The following is an 18,586-nucleotide window of genomic DNA, read 5'->3' on the forward strand; positions in this document are numbered from 1 at the left end:
GGCAGGAAAGAGAGGGAGATTAGGAGCATCTGGGTGGGTGGTGTTGAAGAGGATGGGGAGGAAAAGGAGATAGACAGATAGACGGATAGATAGAGAGAGAGAGAGAGAGAGAGAGAGAGAGAGAGAGAAAGGGGGTTGTTAGTTTTGTATCTGGAGATGTAAATCATTATTCCTAAAGCAGATTTTAAAAGGATTGATCAAGTAACCAAGTCGATGGAGACCTGAATTCACTGCTCAAGTCACTTCTACAGATTATTTTCTTTCTCCTTCTCTCTCTCTCTCTCTTTCTATTCTCTGTTTTATAATGAGTATATCTGGAACCAGAATGTGCTATGCTGCTCTGGATGGGAATTAAGACAGTGGGGCAAGAGTAAGAGGAGGATGGCGTATACACAGGTGAGTCCCAGTCGCTATTGTAGCACACACTCTGCCATCTGGCGCCTTCTGGATTACACTTTTTATCAGTACTCCGTGTACTGTCTTTATGTATTCTTTCTGAAAATTGTTTGTGATTTTTCGTTGTTGTTGTTGTAGTTTGTTTTTTTGCATCTGCCTGTCATTATTATTTTTGCTCTGCAGCATCTCTTATTCTGATCAAGGCCTTAACATCATTTCGGTATGTTTTGTTACTGTTCTGTAATCACTTCATTATCATATTAGCTATTAAATCATATAAAATTTGATCATGCAATACTAAAATGTTTTATGTGGACAGTTTGTGTTTTTCCATGATTGATATAGAGCACAATACATAGAAACTAATTGCCTATTGACTTCTGTGGATGATTTTGTTTTAATTGCACAGCTTTACAAAGACTGTCTTTACATATACATCAAATATTGACTCTTTCAAGACATACAAACTTCTGCAGATAAAATGAAATTTAACAGAACTCATTTAATGCAAACAAGTAAAACATCATTAATGCTTAAATGTACAATCAAAACAGACACCATCATGTGTGACGATGTTGGATCGGTAAAATAAAGGCACACTGATCACTTTCACTTGAATCCAAACTGTATTTGAGCTTGTTTTAATGTATGTGTGATGTTTAATTTCTATGACACAGTTCATTTGTGTGTCTGTGTGCTGTATTATGATTCATGATATTGTACCTAACACCCCTGGCTGTGGCTGGTAAGGAGTAGGGACAGTTGCTCCCCGTCTAGTGGCCCTAATGCGTCATCTCTGCCTGAGCCAGCAGCAGCAAGGTGCAGGCTGGGGGCGACAGGCACTCACATCACTGTTACCATGGTTACAGCCACAGCTAATTGCTTAGACAACATAGGGCCACTGATGAGGCGCAAGAGAGCCAGACCAAGGTTGAGCGCAGGAACAGGAGGTGGGGGAAAGGGGGGAAATCAACATAGATACTCATAAGTGTTGCGAGGAAGGCGTAAACAAACACCCCTCATTTAAGTGTGTGTATTGAGTGTGTGCTCAGTCAGATATGTTGATCTTATCAAATTTGCAGTGTTTTAGACTCTGTCCCTGACCATTACATGGTGACAGCATCATCTTTGATACAGAAGCCTGACAACGTGTAACACATACTGTCAGTTAGCGTGGTCCTTACTGGGATGCTTATCGAAATAAATGAATGTGCTTTCACTGCAAAAAAATACAAATAAATAAAAAGAATTGTCTTGTTTTCCAGTGAGAATGGCTAAAGATAATAAATTTTACTACAAAATATTAAGCCGGAAAACATTAAGATTTGTTTTTATGAGAATGTATTTTGAATACTTTGAAGGTTTTTTTGTACCCCATTGGCAAATAGTTTTCTTGTTTTAAGCACGAATCTATCCAAATCTACTGAGCTTCATTGATATATTTGCTAAAATTATCATATACAATTTTGCTTTTCAATAAAATAAATCATGTTTTAGGGTGTTTAGATAAATGAACTGATAAATCAGCATCTAAGGAACCCCATTTACCCAATACAGCCATCATGGAAAAAACTATGAGCTTGAAAAGGTATCAATATTATTTTTAAAGGAAATTAGCATTGATTGGTTTTTAAAGACCCTTTAACTCTTACTGCAAGAAATAATTAAGGGGAAAATATTTTCTTAAAAAGCCTTCTTCCAGGGGGGCCTGGGCAGCTTAGAAAGTATTGACACTGACTACCACCCCACAGAGACAGACAATTCATCCATACCACATTACACAGAATAAATTAAAACCCTTCCCTTGTCCTGGATCGGCAAGACCCCTCCCTGGGGTATGAAATGCAGGAGAGGGTGATTCCCAGTGACCAACGAAGACTGTTTGGATCCATTTCCTCTGTGGGTTGTTGCTCCAACTGACAGGATTCACTTAGTTCAGCCTGGACCATTGGCTGAGATGGAGGACCTGACTGTTCCAGTAATGGTGGTTGCCCATGCTCTTCATTTCCATCAAGTCTCTCTGAAAAAAAAATCGAGAAACATATGGTTTTAAACGATTATAATGAACCACCATAGTGGTCACACCCCTTACTGGTCCCAATCAATACAACACATTAGATAATCATTCCAAAATTTGATAAGGCCCCTTGTAATTTCTCTCCAACTTGAAACAAACTCATTTTTCCCGAACCTTGTTTTGAAGCCACACCAGTTCACCCACTGAATTGCACTGTACCTAAGCTCGAAAATCGAAATATTTCTTCTGTTGATTAGAAGCATGTGACTGATGTTGCCTTACCGCTTCTACCACATTAGAAAAGGTCTCGGCTATACACTCCACGTATTCACTTGGAGAGTAAAATGTCTCTACCAAGTTCACATTCAGCATAACATCCACAGGCAGTACCATTTCCTCCCAAACAACACTTTATAAGGGGTAAAGCCGGTAGAAGCATGAACACTACCACAATAGGCCATCATCACATAAGACAATAAAGAATCCAGTTTTGTTGGTTTTTATCCACAGAAAGTGACAACATGGAAAGTAATTAAGGGCTATACAGGGCAGTCCTAGTTTTGTTTATCTCCAATAAACAACAAAGCTCTTGAAAAAGTATGGACTCAAAATTATGGCCCTGATCAGAGTGGATACTCCGCGGGTCCCCATAAAAGCAAAACCCATTACTCAACCAGGACTTTGGCAACTGATTTTGCGTCTTGGTTTGGCAAAGCAAATGCTTCTGTCTATTTAGAGAAGTAGTTGCCTACCACCAAAATATACAGATTTTTATTAGAGGTCTCTGGGTGTGGACCAAGCATGTCCAAAGCAACACGCTCATAAAGGCGTGAAACAACAGAAGGGCAAAGGGGGGCCCGGGGGTTATAACATGGCATCTTGCATGATGCACAGTCCTCACATTCTCTACACCACTGCCTTACATCAGCAAACCACCCCGGCCAATAAAAATGATCCTTAACTTTGCCTTGCAATTTATGCACTCCCAAATGACCCCCTGTAACATCATTATGCAACATCTTCAAAACCTGAAGAACAGTGCCTTAATTGGAGAACCACCTGCACTTTGTCAGCAGCATCCAAATTAGAAGGAGGAAGTTTCACCAATTAATGGTCAAGTATCTGCAACTGATCCCAAGCTACCAAAAATGTTCGTAGTTCAGGATTACTCTCTACCTTTTCCGATTTATCTTGGGGATTATTTAATCATTCAATAAGTTGTTGAAGCTCACTATCTTCATGATCAAGCCTAACCAAATCATCCTCAAAATCTTCTTTTGGCTGCAACACAGAGCTTGATTTACTTGCCAGCAATAATCCCACATAATAATTGTCCCCACTCCGATTGTCCCTGGTCTGGTCAAACAAATCATCCAAACATACAGCCAAGGTGGGGAGTCTAGATAATGCATCAGCAATTGCATGTTACTTACCCAGCCTATGGACGATCTTACATTTATGCATTTGGCAGACGCTTTTTTCCAAAGCGACATACAGAGCCCTTATTACAGGGACAATCCCCCCGGAGCAACCTGGAGTTCAGTGCCTTGCTCAAGGACACAATGGTGGTGGCTGTGGGGATCGAACCAGTGACCTTCTGATTACCAGTTATGTGGTTTAGACCACTACACCACCACCACATCTTATACTGAAACCTGGCTAACTGTTCCAGCCAGCGAGCTAGCTACCCTTCAACACCCTTAAAATTATACAGCCACCGTAAGGAATTGTGGTCTGTTCTCAGCACAAATTCTTTCCCAAGAAGATAGCGCTTAAAGAGCTTAGTAAACATAACCATACTCAACAACTCCTTTTTGGTGACTGCATATTTCTGCTCCTGTTTAGTAACTTTCTGCCCGACTGGCAGAAGCCACCATACGTTCCAATCCATCTTCCACCTGAGAAACCACAGCACCAATTCCAAAATCAGATGCATCCATATCTAATATAAACATCTTATGGGGATCTGTGTATGCCAAAATAGGTGCAGAAATAAGACATGTCTTAAGAGTTATAAATGTTTGTTGAAACCACGCACCTCTGTTTGGCTTCCCTGGACGGGCCACTCTCTCACCGACTCAACTTTAGAGGGGTCAGCTTTAACCCCCTTGGATGAAATTACATGCCCTAAATAGTATACCTGCTTAGAAAACAGACTGTATTTAGAATGTTTGACATTGAAATTTGCCTCATTCAACTTCCCAAAGACTTGCTTCAACCGAACCAAATGTTCTTCAAATGTCTTCCCAAATATGATTATATCATCAAAGTTAACTAAACAAGTAGTCCACTGAAGATTGGCCAAAAGTAAATCCATAAATCTCTGGAAAGTTGAAGGTTCCAACGTTGCTGGTTTGGCACTACAAAGATGAATACGTGACGTGAAGCTGACACAATTCCAATCAATGGTTTCACATGGCTCCAGACATTTACCCATTGCCATTTTCAATTGTCCAAAATTCTGTCTAGCTTCATCAGGCAAAACACAATAAATACCAGAAAATAACAATGACATGAACTTCCCCAGCATGTCCCTCATCCCAGCCATTTATTTCTGCTGTCATTTCAAACTGTTCTGACCAGTCTGACCACTCATGGCCAGTACCCGTAAATGTTTCAGGCATAAATACTGGATGGGGTGCAGCATTTAAGTGTCCATTAATGGCCGTTTACCCTGATACATGCCGCATATCAGGGCCCTCATCAAGTCAAGTCAAGTCAAGTGGTTTTTATTGTCGTTTTCAACCATATACAGTTAGTACAGTACACAGCAAAACGAGACAACGTTCCTCCAGGACCATGGTGCTACATAAAAACAACAAAGGACCAACACAGGACCACATGAGACAACACAGCGAAATAAAATACCTATATAAAAAACCTATATATACCTATATAAAGTGCACGTGCAAACATGTGCAAAAAGTACAGGACAGTACAACAAATTTCTGACAATGAACAGGACAATAGACAGTGCAGCTCGACCAGTACTCAGTGCAAAAAGATGACAGTTTCTAAAATGTAAACATAACATACTATGAGATAATGTTCTATGCACATAGCAGTTATTGAGGTAGCAGACAGTTATAAAGTGACAGTAATTAAAGTGCAACTCAGGACACGTGTGTGTCTAACCAGTCTCTGAGTATTGAGGAGTCTGATGGCTTGGGGAAGAAGTTAGTTACACAGTCTGGCCGTGAGGGCCCGAATGCTTCGGTACCTCTTGCCAGACGGGAGGAGGGTAAAGAGTTTGTGTGAGAGGTGTGTGGGGTCGCCCACAATGCTGGTTGCTTTATGGATACAGTGTTTTTTGTAAATGTCTTTGATGGAGGGAAGAGAGACCCCAATGATCTTCTCAGCTGTCCTCACTATCCTCTGCAGGGCTTTATGGTCCGAAACGGTGCAAGTCCCAAACCAGGCAGTGATGCAGCTGCTCAGGATGCTCTCAATAGTCCCTTTATAGAATGTAGTGAGGATGGGGGTTGGGAGATGTGCTTTCCTCAGCCTTCGAAGAAAGTAGAGACGCTGCTGGGCTTTCTTGGTGATAGAGCTGGTGTTGAGGGACCAGGTGAGGTTCTCCGCCAAGTGAACACCAAGGAATTTGGTGCTTTTGACGATCTCCACAGAGGAGCCGTCGATGTTCAGCGGAGTGTGTTCACCTTGTGCTCTCCTAAAGTCAACAACCATCTCTTTTGTTTTGTCGACATTCAGGGACAGGTTGTTGGCTCTACACCAGTTCGTCAGCCGCTGCACCTCCTCTCTGTATGCTGACTCGTCGTTCTTGCTGATGAGACCCACCACGGTCGTGTCATCAGCTGAACTTGATGATGTGATTCGAGCTGTGCATTGCTGCACAGTCGTGAGTCAGCAGAGTGAACAGCAGTGGACTGAGCACACAGCCCTGGGGGCCCCAGTGCTCAGTGTGGTGGTGGTGGAGATGCTGTTCCCGATCCGGACTGACTGAGGTCTCCCAGTCAGGAAGTCCAGGATCCAGTTGCAGAGGGAGGTGTCCAGGCCCAGCAGGTTCAGCTTTCCAATCAGGTGCTGGGGAATGATTGTGTTGAATGCTGAGCTGAAATCTATGAACAGCATTCGAACGTATGAGTCCTTATTGTCTAGGTGGGTGAGGGCCAGATGGAGGGTTGTGGTGATGGCATCGTCCGCTGAACGGTTTGAACGATACGCAAACTGCAGTGGGTCTAGTGAGGGGGCAGCTGGGTCTTAATCTGCCTCATGACGAGCCTCTCAAGCACTTCATGATGATGGGTGTAAGTGCGACGGGACGGTAGTCGCTGAGGCAGGACACTGAAGACTTCTTTGGCATGGGGATGATGGTGGTGGCCTTGAAGCACGCTGGAACGACGGCGCTGCTCAGAGAGATGTTGAAGATGTCGGTAAGAACATCTGCTAGCTGGTCTGCACATCCTCTGAGCACTCTGCCAGGAATGTTGTCTGGTCCAGCAGCCTTCCGTGGGTTGACTCTACGTAGAGTTTTCCTCACATCTGCCGTGGTAAGACAGAGCACCTGGTCGCTGGGAGGAGGGGTGGACTTCCTCGCCATCACGCCGTTCTGCACTTCAAACCAAGCGTAGAAGTCGCTCAGCGCATCTGGAAGGGAGGCATCTTTGTCACAGGCAACTGATGTTGTCCTGTAGTTGGTGATGGCCTGGATGCCCTGCCACATGCGCGCGTGTCACTGCTGTCCTGGAAGTGACTGTGGATTCTCTGGGCGCAGCGCTTTGCCTCTCTGATTGCCCGTGACAGTTTGGCCCTAGCTGTTCTTAGGGCTGCCTTATCGCCTGCTCTGAAGGCAGAGTCTCGGACCTCAGCAGCGCGCGACCTCCGCAGTCATCCACGGCTTCTGGTTGGAGCGTGTGGTGATGGTCTTGAGAAAGTGACATCATCAATGCACTTGCTGATGTAGCTGGTCACTGATGCTGTGTATTCCTCCAAGTTGGTAGAATCGCCATATGTTGCAGCCTCCCTGAACATGTGCCATTCAGTACACTCAAAACAGTCCTGAAGAGCAGAGATGGCTCCTGCTGGCCAGGTTTTCACCTGCTTCTGAAGCGGTTTTGTGCGCCTGACTAGCGGTCTGTATGCTGGAATTAACATAACAGAGATGTGGTCTGAGTAGCCGAGGTGGGGCGGGGCTCTGCCCGCACGCCTGGGATGTTTGTGTAAACAAGATCAAGCTGCTCAGCCTCTCATTGCAAAGTCCACATACTGATGGAATTTAGGGAGCACTGTCTTGAGATTTGCATGGTTGAAATCTCCGCGACAATAAACAGTCCGGCCGGGTGAGCTGCTCTGCAGTTCGCTCATAGCCCCATACAGTTCACAGAGCGCTTCCTTAGCGTTAGCGCTGGGGGAATGTAAACCCGGTTATGCAAACAGTGGTGAATTCCCGTGGTAGATAAAAAGGTCTGCATCTAACAGTCACAAGCTCCAGCAGCGATGAACAGTAACTAGAGACTAGCATAGAGTTCTTGCACCATTCCGTGTTGATGTAAACACACAAGCCACCACCGCGAAGTCTTACCGCGAGAGAGCTGTATTTCTGTCGGCACGAAACGAGGCGCAGCCCGCCTAGCTGAATGGCGCATCCGAACTCTGTCGCTGAGCCACGCCTCGCGGAAAACAAAGACGCAGCAGTCTCTAAACTCACGCCATGTAGCCTGCTGGAGTCGGATATAGTCCAATTTATTGTCCAGGAAGCAAACATTTGAGAGCAGGATAGACGGAGAGCCGGCCGGCTAGGGTTTGTTTTAGCCTAGCATGGACCCCGCCTCTTTCCGCTTCGCTCGCGACACCGCTTACGACGCCCTCTCCCCGCCACCGGCATCAGGCGACGCCGAGGGCTGGAGGCCTGGTCTCCGCGAGCAAGCCGAAGTACGCCAGAAGCCTCCTGCAGGTCATCATGCAGCTTGGTTTTTGCATGAGTCTTATATTTCAGTAGTGTCTGGCGATGGTAGACACGAACACCGGTTGCTCCGATGTCCATGTGTTGCAAAAGTCGGGCTTTTTTAACAAAAATAGCACCATTGTGGATCCGCAAGTGGCCGCTGCGTGCTACCGCGCCGCCATCTTGGATAGTATACCATTTATCAATGGTGCGTAGAAAAGGTTCTATATTTTGTCCAACGAATGAAATTTAGAATGTGCCTAAGTACAAGAAAATCCGCATTTATCAAACGTGCGCACGCAGTTCTTACGCACATGAGTAAGCAATCATTGTTGATAAATACCACATGTGCGTAAGTACCATGCTTGTTCACATTCATGGTCATTAGCATTCGGAAACGCCTCCAATTAACCATATATGGTGACAACACTTCCCTTTAAAAATTACGTGATTGTTTTTTTTCCTCACTGCAATAATGGCAAAGAGAGCAAAGAAGAGGAACTTCACAAACACAGAATTAGAGATACTTGTAAATGAAGTTGAATCCAACGAACAGATATTGTTTAGTTCATTCACTGCAGGAGGAATTACAAATAAAAGAAAAAATGCTGCATGGGAGAATGTCACCAATGCAGTTAATTCCGTTGGGTCTGAGGAGAGAACTGTCCCAGAAATGGTTTGATATTATATTGGCTAAAAAACGTGTCACAGCACACAGAAGAGAAATGTCCGCAACTGGAGGAGGACAGACAACAACGTAACTTTCCCCATTGGACAACCGCATAGCCTGCATCATCGGAGACACGGCTCTGTCCGGGATTACTAAGGACGGTGACACTGATGCTCTTGCGACAGAACAAACCGGGCCATCTAACACCCAAAGTGAAGGTAAAATAAACCAACTGGAATAGGATATTGTGTTTGCATACATTTTATTTCAATTTGTAAACTTTTAATGAAATCATTCATAGGATAAACTCAATTAAATTAATGTGAACATGTGTTTCCTTAATAGCGACACCCGTTGTGCCTGAGGAGCTTGAGGAGCCGGGCCCATCCATTGCCCTTCCATGCGCCGTCGCCAAGAGTGCTGAGTGAGGTGGTGCTACAAAATCAAGAGGAAACAACAAAATCCATTAATGACCTAAAGGATCAACTGAGCAACATAACGAATGTATTGATTCAAATCAACGAGTCTCTGAAACAGATTGCCTCTTGCGCAAATACAATTGCTAATAAACCATAAACCGCTGACTAATGTGATTTCAGTTATTTGTTTCCACGAAGCTGCAAAACACAAAATGAAATCGCTGTAATGTTTCTACACTCGACCAATGGCCAGACTTACCTAAAATCAGTGACGTGCGGTGATGTCTTAAAGAGGCTAGGCACTGAGTTATGAAAGCCAGATTACCTGATTTATTGTTTAAGCTAATAATACGTAATAACAGTGAACGTTACACACAAGCGCAGCATATCAAGAAATGTACAAATCAGGATGTATATCGTGTACTCTCTCTCTCTCTCTCACGCACACACACACAAGTGCGTAAACAGTGAATGTTATGCATTTATCAGATCCTTCAAAACCTTCAAAACCAAAAAAGGTAAAGGTTTTCCTTTACCTTTTCATTGTGGTAGGTTACAGGTGAAACTCGAAAAATTTGAATATCGTGCAAAAGTTCATTAATTTCAGTAATTCAACTTAAAAGGTGAAACTAATATATTATATAGACTCATTACAAGCAAAGTAAGATATTTCAAGCCTTTATTTGATATAATTTTGATGATTATGGCTTACAGCTTATGAAAATCCCAAATTCAGAATCTCAGAAAATTAGAATATTGTGAAAAGGTTCAGTATTGTAGGCTCAAAGTGTCACACTCTAATCAGCTAAACACCTGCAAAGGGTTCCTGATCCTTTAAATGGTCTCTCAGTCTGGTTCAGTTGAATTCACAATCATGGGGAAGACTGCTGACCTGACAGTTGTGCAGAAAACCATCATTGACACCCTCCACAAGGAGGGAAAGCCTCAAAAGGTAATTGCAAAGAAGTTTGATGTTCTCAAAGTGCTGTATCAAAGCACATTAATAGAAAGTTAAGTGGAAGGGAAAAGTGTGGAAGAAAAAGGTGCACAAGCAGCAGGGATGACCGTAGCCTGGAGAGGATTGTCAGGAAAAGGCCATTCAAATGTGTGGGGAGCTTCACAAGGAGTGGACTGAGGCTGGAGTTACTGCATCAAGAGCCACCACACACAGACGGGTCCTGGACATGGGCTTCAAATGTCAAACGTCTTACCTGGGCTAAAGAAAAAAAGAACTGGTCTGTTGCTCAGTGGTCCAAAGTCCTCTTTTCTGATGAGAGAAAATTTTGCATCTCATTTGGAAACCAAGGTCCCAGAGTCTGGAGGAAGAATGGAGAGGCACACAATCCAAGATGCTTGAAGTCCAGTGTGAAGATTCCACAGTCTGTGTTGGTTTGGGGAGCCATGTCATCGGCTGGTGTTGGTCCACTGTGCTTTATTAAGTCCAGAGTCAACGCAGCCGTCTACCGGGTCATTTTAGAGCACTTCATGCTTCCTTCAGCAGACAAGCTTTATGGAGATGCTGACTTCATTTTCCAGCAGGACTTGGCACCTGCCCACACTGCCAAAAGTACCAAAACCTGGTTCAATGACCATGGTATTACTGTGCTTGATTGGCCAGCAAACTCGCTTGACCTGAACCCCATAGACAATCTATGGGGCATTGCCAAGAGAAAGATGAGAGACATGAGACCAAACAATGCAGAAGAGCTGAAGGCCGCTATTGAAGCATCTTGGTCTTCCATAACACCTCAGCAGTGCCACAGGCTGATAGCATCCATGCCACGCCGCATTGAGGCAGTAATTAATGCAAAAGGGGCCCAAACCAAGTACTGAGTACATATGCATGATTATACTTTTCAGAGGGCCGACATTTCTGTATTTAAAATCCTTTTTTTTATGGATTTCATGTAATATTCAAATTTTCTGAGATTCTGAATTTGGGGTTTTCATAAGCTGTAAGCCATAATCATCAAAATTATATCAAATAAAGGCTTGAAATATCTTACTTTGCTTGTAATGAGTCTATATAATATATTAGTTTCACCTTTTAAGTTGAATTACTGAAATTAATGAACTTTTCCACGATATTCAAATTTTTCGAGTTTCACCTGTATATTCAGCTTCCTTTGCTCGTCAAGTGCAAGGTCAATCCGAGATTTTCCAAAGGTTTTCAGTGTAATTTGACACTGGATGTGAGCTGACGACTTTTCATGCTTGGTTAAAGCTGTGGGCAGGTTGTTCAAATCACAATATCCCGCTGAAGTCCAAACAGTCTGACTGGTTGAAAAAAGCAGGCAGGGATAGCAGTACAGCCGCTGATTGTTAGCGCAGCCACATAGCCAATCTTTTCTTACATACCAATCAGTTTGAAATGATCGGATACTTTTTGGGCCCTTTTGCTGTACTAGTCCATCTAAGGCTGGCGTAGACCTCCCTCTTGCAATTAACTCCTATTTGGAATTAAAATCGAGCTTGGAAAAATTTCTTAATTCCGTGATTACGGCTGGTGCTGTCATTTTGAATTTTGCGGGGATTAGGCATGTACGCTAGCTGTGGTGTAATGACGTTAGCTACGCAAATGTCCAGGAATATCTCGATTTTAATTGGTCCATGTCTGATACGTAACGGAGATGATTACGGGCATAACATATTTACGTCAAAAGGCACAGCAGATTTGTGCTTTTTGCCGTACATATTAAAGAATACAGGATCGAAGTGCGCATGCGCAACATGGGTTTTCCGCTTGTCTGCAATGAATGGACCGTAAAAGCACTGCTTATTCTACCATTTGTTTTTAGTTGATTATGCGTAACTGCTACATTTGTCATCATAACGTCTAAACAATTGGAATAACACACATATTGCATGTATAAATCACAAGAATAAAAAGTAAAAATCCAAATACAAGTTTATTATTTAATAAACATTTTATTTTTGAATTTTGGCAGGGTAGGCAGTGCCTAGTTTGCCTACCCAGACCGCACGTCAGTGCCTAAAATGTCTGTATGATCCTCTGTCTTGTCTGAATGCCAGCGGCATTAGGAGGTGGCAGGGGCACTGCATCGGGCATAGGGCCGTCTGGTCTTGGGGGTTCCTGCAGAGGGATGCCCTGTCTGATGGCCAAGTTGTGTAGCACACTGCAAGCCATGATGATTTTGCATGCTTTTTCTGGCTGATACTGCAGTGTTCCCTCCCGTGCTTGACAGACACAGCCATCGTCCTTTCAGCAGGCCTATTGCGCGCTCAACTGTGCTCCTTGAGCGCGCATGGGCACGGTTGTACGCCTGTTCCTGCTCGGTCCTCGGGTTGGTTAGGGGGGGTCATTAGCCATGGCTTTAGCGGGTAACCTTGATCACCTAATGATGAAATAGTTTTAAGTAATTGTACATAGCCCTACAATAGCATTTTAAACATGTTGTAGCCTTAAATTCACCAATGAGCCAGCCATCCTCAACAGCGCCTTCTTGGAGACGCACACCCACAGAGCTATTCTGCAGAACGAACGAGTCGTGTGTTCCTCCAGGCCACCGCGCAACGACGTTTAATAACAACAAATTTGCATCACAAATTATTTGCACGTTAACAGAATGAAACCCTTTTCTATTTACATAATTAAATTCGTTGGTTGATGGTGCTTTTATGGCGATGTGGGTGCAGTCTATAGCTCCAATTATGTTTGTTAATCTAGCAATGGCATGAAAGTCCCGTTTTATTGCGGCTTGTTGAGGATTTCGATAAGGGAACTGGATGTAGGTTGGGGCCAAGGAAATAATTGCATCCAACACTGCCGGCATGATCCTACTCGCTGATGGCTGGGATATACCACATATGTCTCCAACCTCACGCTGAAATGTGCCAGTAGCTAAAAATCCAAGGGTGGACAGGAGTTGGATGTGCACGGGAATGGCTTTCGTGCGATTTGTTTCTCTCTCCAACACTGGTCCTAAATCACGACACAAATCCAGCAGTACATTTTTGGGAAAGCGGTACCTACTTAGAAGCCACTCTGTGTTCTCGCCAAGCAGATCAGCGCGATCTTGGAAAACGCGCTCTCTGCGGAGCGCATTGTTTGCCGAGTCTTCCAATAACGCAAGATAAGCCATTGCACTGAGACAAATATATTTCACATCTGTCTTTTATAGGGTTTGACACCAATTAAGCATCGTGTTTAAAACTAGACAAATTATAAATTGAGTGTTTTAAAGGAAACACAGGACATATGTGGATTGCTTAATGCTTACTGTGACACTCTTAAATGCTTTTTATGTGTAGTGTCGCTATTCTACCACTAGATTATCTGCGTAAGCATGCTCAGAGGTGTGCTTATATTTACACACATTTCTACGTATAAGTACAACTTGGTGAATCCCACACTTTGCGTGAAATTGTTCTTACGCACTCACTACGCACAAATCTGTCCGTACGCACCATTGATAAATGAGGGCCCAGGATTCGGCCTTCTCTGGGTTTCTGGCTGTGGTTCTGACATTTTTCAAGTTTTAATAACTCTTAATCTATCTTAAGTTCATTTAGATCCCACCAGCCACCAGTTTAATATTTATGTTATTTTCTACTTGCAAATGTCAGAAGATAAATCACACAACCACCCAGACTATTTCACAAAGACAGTTTTTTCTTTATTAAACAACATCACATTAAAAAGTCCAGGCTGCAATACAACTGGGAATGCACTGCACACTCTATAAAAACACCAAAGTAAACTCTAGTCCCACTCAATTCATTCACGATTTACCCAATTCTCCACAAGGCTATAATCACTGCACACCCATTGGACGCAACCCCCTGCTCCTTTTCTCAATACAGCTGCCGCACTGGGGACAGAGACAGACAATTCATCCATACCACATTACACAGAATAAATTAAAACACTTCCACTGCCCTGGATCGGCAAGATCCACACGTCACAGTAGCACGAGCCTCCACATGCTGGTAGTTTCCGCGGCGTCATGTACAGCGAGCCACGCGATAAAATGCGCGGACAAACGGAGGCAAATGAGACTCCCTTTTTGAGGTGAGTAACCGCGGTACCACGAGGACCTACTAAATTGTGAGAATTGGGCATTCCAAACTGGGAGAAAAGGGGATAAAAAAAAAAAGTAGGCTAAGTGAAATAACAGATTATTTTGATTAAAAGAAATTGTAAATACAAGCAATCAGATGTATTGTGTATGTCATACGTGTATGTCATACGTTCGTACAAGGTGCTTGAATTTGGCTTTTTCATATTGAAATCCTGGAAACCATTTCAAAACAGCACATTTTACAAAGAGGTGGTTAAAAAGTTCTTGAATTCTAGAAAATCTTAAAATACGTTGTTTAAATCATTAAATAAATGAAATGTATTTATTTATTTTCGGAGAAACACGACGACAGACTGCTAAACCACTGCTGAAGCGCATAGATGGCTGTCACGTGGCACCTGTTACTTTTGGCAGCGCTGTTCGGAGTGGGCCAATTACAATCAAGTGTTACTGGAGGATTTAAAAAAAACTTGCATAACAAGTATTCATTCTTGCAACTATCAGTTTTAAATAAAAATTACTCTCCAGAGTGAAAAAATTATATGAGATGTAAAACATTTTGAAAGATTTGAATGAAGATCAATGGAGGATTCAGTCTAGCGTCCCCTTGTGTAAAGAAAGCTTTGTGGCTCACAAAATAGGCAATATCAAAATATGTTGACAAAGTCATGTCCCTTGACATTTTTTGTCATGAAAAAGCTTTCAAATAGTGAGGGGAATTTTTTTTGCATAATTTTAAAACCTAACCTTCAATTATATAAAATGGCTTGACTCTGTTTTACACATTTTTAGAAAATATATTTGAAATTGTTAATTGCCTTCAACTGGTACACCACTTCTGTGACATGTAAAGATATTTTTGTATTTATTTTGTACTTGTTTTTAATAAAAGCATTAGTGCAAGGACGAACAAGTGTGAAATAAATAAATGAAAAAAATAATTAAAAAATAATATTTGTCCCTTGATTTCATGGCATTGCTGTTATCAATGTTAAAACCTTTTTTTTTATTTTTATTTTTTTTATTTATTTTTTTTTTTACATATATACAAAAAGTAGTGGAAAATAATTTGTACATTTTAAGTTCAGAAGCTGCTTATATATGCAAATAGGGATTTTTCCCAGCATGCTAAAAAGTTAATTCACATTTTAACAAAAATATTTGCTGTTGTACCCCATTGAATTAACTTTGAAACATCTGTACGAACCCTGCATATGTAATGTTGTGAGGATGCTTTTTAGCTAGCAAAACGAGGTAACTATGCTTACACCACAACTGAGAAAAATTGCTTGAGTGTGTGTGCGTGTGTGGAGATTGTTATGACAAAATGTGTAGTTACTACATTTTGCTTTTGAATGGCAGTATTTTCTACTGGTTGATAAAACAAAAGGTTTACAGATATACTTTTCTTTAATTTAATTTATTTTATTATTATTATTTACAGATTTCTCACAGATTAAAATTTTGTTTTAACATTTTATTGCAAATTGTCATATCAACAGTAAAATTCAGTTAAGGTGCTTTATGTAAGTCATGTACCTGTACCCCACGCTAAACTATTGTGATTCTCTTCCCTTTTTTCTCTTTCCTGCACATATCCTCGACCCTCCTCACTCAACTTTTTAAAAGGACAGTTGGAACCCATCAATGAGGTACATACAGTCACACAGATAAATAAATTATTCTCACACACTTCTAACTTGTATCTGTTTGTGAACAGTGATGTAGGAAAACCCTGTCAAGGCATGACCCCCAAATATGTGACAAAAACACAGACCTTTCAAATTGTGAAATGTTTGACACATGCACCTATATGTTTTATTTTTTTTTTACCTTCAATATCCTGCTCTGAGTGACTCATTATTTAAGAAACCATGGGCACATATTCAGCCGCAACGGAGTAGCGAGTGACTTGTCTTTTTGGACCAAGGAATTTTCATGAGCTTATTGTGTTCTTCTGTCTCTTTGGAGTCACCTTATCAAATATAAGGATGTTCTGTTTTTAAAACGGCATAGCCTAACCACTCTGTCATCTAGATATTCCATCCAAACTTGGCTGGCCTCTATTCTGGTTCACTATGAGGGTCACATTGGTTCACTACTGGTTCTATGTGGTGTTTCACAGAAATATCCCTCTCTCTGTAAATTAACATCCTTGTAATAATACCAAACAATGTGAATATAAGGACATAAGACATACAGTATATATATATATTAGCTTTGAAGCCACCTATATATGTGACTTCTAAAAGTTAACAAAATAAATATTTTGCAAATAAGCCATACTCATTTTAAATGTCATTCTCCTGTAGGAAAATGGACCAAAGTATTTTTTACTCATCTTGTATGCATAGGACATACTCTTTTGAATGACTGGAGACTCTTTGTATCCCTTGGCTATCATCTTCTCAGGGTCTTCTGTCCAGACTGTCTGACTTCCTGTTGTGTCGCTGGTCGTGCCACTCCTGTTGGCAGTGGTGCTGGGAGTGTAGCTGCTGTCAACCCACTGATGAGGAGGTGGAGATTCTGGGGCCTTTCCCAGCTCAGACTCCATCATGGCTGTGAGTGCAATGTGTTCACTTTCGGCAGTTCGATTAAATAATAAGTCAAGAAAGAGACAATCGGAATGGAATACCAGTTGCAGCTGTAACATTGAGTTAAATCTCAGTAATAATGTTCTAATTTTGGTGTGTATGCCGTTTAATCATAACAGAAATATTTCCTTTGCCCTTGTAAGAGACCTGTTTTTAAAACATACAACTCAAGGTCATAATGTGACTGGCTTATGGAGCAAATCATAGTGAATCATGTATTACCAGGGACAATTTGGTTGTCACCACAGGCAATTAAGCCATTTATAATGATCTAATTTTATTACATATAGTTTCCCTTTTGCAAAACGTATTATCACTGTAAAGGGATTAAGGGAAAGGAGGAGGCAAGAACTGGCTTGACGATATAAATAACAGTTTTAATATAAAACTGAACCAAAAGACACAAACACACACATATGACGGACAGCTGCCCGTAAACGCTCTCCCTCTGTCGCAGTACCGTCCACAGTCTGCCTTTATCACTCTCGGAGGCTTGATTAGCCTGATAAGGGACTGGGTGTGTAGAATCACGACCCGGTCCCGCCCTCCGCCCTGTCACATTCCTCCCTCGTTCTCTCAGGCTGGGGAGCCCCTAGCATGACGTACACCCCCCCCCCTCCCTGGGGGAGAGCGTGCCTTACGCCCCGTCTCCTGGCAGGTCATCCCCGCCTTCCTGAATCTGGGTGGGGACAGGGGGAGGGAAACAATAATGATTAAAATAGGGGGTAATTCCTGTAACAGTGTAGTACCCCCCAACAAAACAAACACTGTAAAATTTAAAAGAGAGGGAAAAGGGCAACGTGGAGCAGCAATGGGAGGAAGAGATACTTACTCGCCGGTTCTCCGATATGCCGTAGCTTGGTCCTTGGCCACTCCTCCACCCTCTAACGGACGACAGCCGCGCCTCCCCGGGTGGATCGGAGGCAGTCCTCCGGCCCCTGGCGGATGGAACACCCCCTGCATTCTCGGGGAACAGAAGGGGTCTCCCACGCCCCTGGCAGCAGTTCTCCCACTCCAGGCGGTCGGCCGGGAGCCCCTCCCCGCTCACGGTCGGTCGGCAGTCCTCTCTTGACCCCGCCGTGTTTAGCGGCTGGTATGGGTCTCCCCCCACCCCTGGCAGTGGCCCTGACCTCTCCAGGCGGTCGGCTAGGAGCCCCTTCTCCCCTCGCGGTCGGTGGCCGTTCCTCCGCTTCCACGAGAACTCCACTAAGGCATATCACTCCTCCTTCCCGGGTTTCGGCACAAGTGTAAATGTATTAATGGAAAGGAGGAGGCGAGAACCGTCTTGACAATATAAATTATATTTAATTAAAAAACTGACACACATACAAACTTACACAGGGGTAGCTGCCCATAAACACTCTCTCTCTCTCTGTTGCACCACCATCCGCAGTCAGCCTTTATCCCTCTCGGAGGCTTGATTAGCCTGATGTAACACAGTTAAGGATGGGCAAGGAGGAGGCGAGAACCGGCTTGTCAACATAAATCATAATATTTAATGAAACTCAAAACCAAAAGCATAAACAAACACACACATGACGGA

At 42.8% G+C, this 18,586-nt stretch overlaps 1 protein-coding gene across 2 annotated transcripts in view; it reads left to right on the forward strand.

The window, feature by feature from the left end:
• Positions 1 to 18,586, forward strand: part of syt17 (synaptotagmin XVII) — a 30,969-nt gene continuing 12,383 nt past the window's right edge. Inside the window, exons 1-3 of one of the 2 annotated variants that reach the window (XM_052131560.1) lie at positions 1 to 396; positions 16,079 to 16,101; positions 16,862 to 17,010. Coding sequence is in view for 1 of the 2 variants with exons in the window: in XM_052131559.1 (XP_051987519.1) it covers positions 382 to 396; positions 16,084 to 16,101; positions 16,862 to 17,010 (182 nt within the window). In the remaining variant the exon portion in view is untranslated. The remainder of the gene's footprint in view (positions 397 to 16,078; positions 16,102 to 16,861; positions 17,011 to 18,586) is intronic. The other variant, XM_052131559.1, reaches the window with a different exon arrangement.

The sequence above is a fragment of the Xyrauchen texanus genome, chromosome 8 (assembly GCF_025860055.1).
Source record: "Xyrauchen texanus isolate HMW12.3.18 chromosome 8, RBS_HiC_50CHRs, whole genome shotgun sequence".
NCBI classification, from domain to species: domain Eukaryota; kingdom Metazoa; phylum Chordata; class Actinopteri; order Cypriniformes; family Catostomidae; genus Xyrauchen; species Xyrauchen texanus.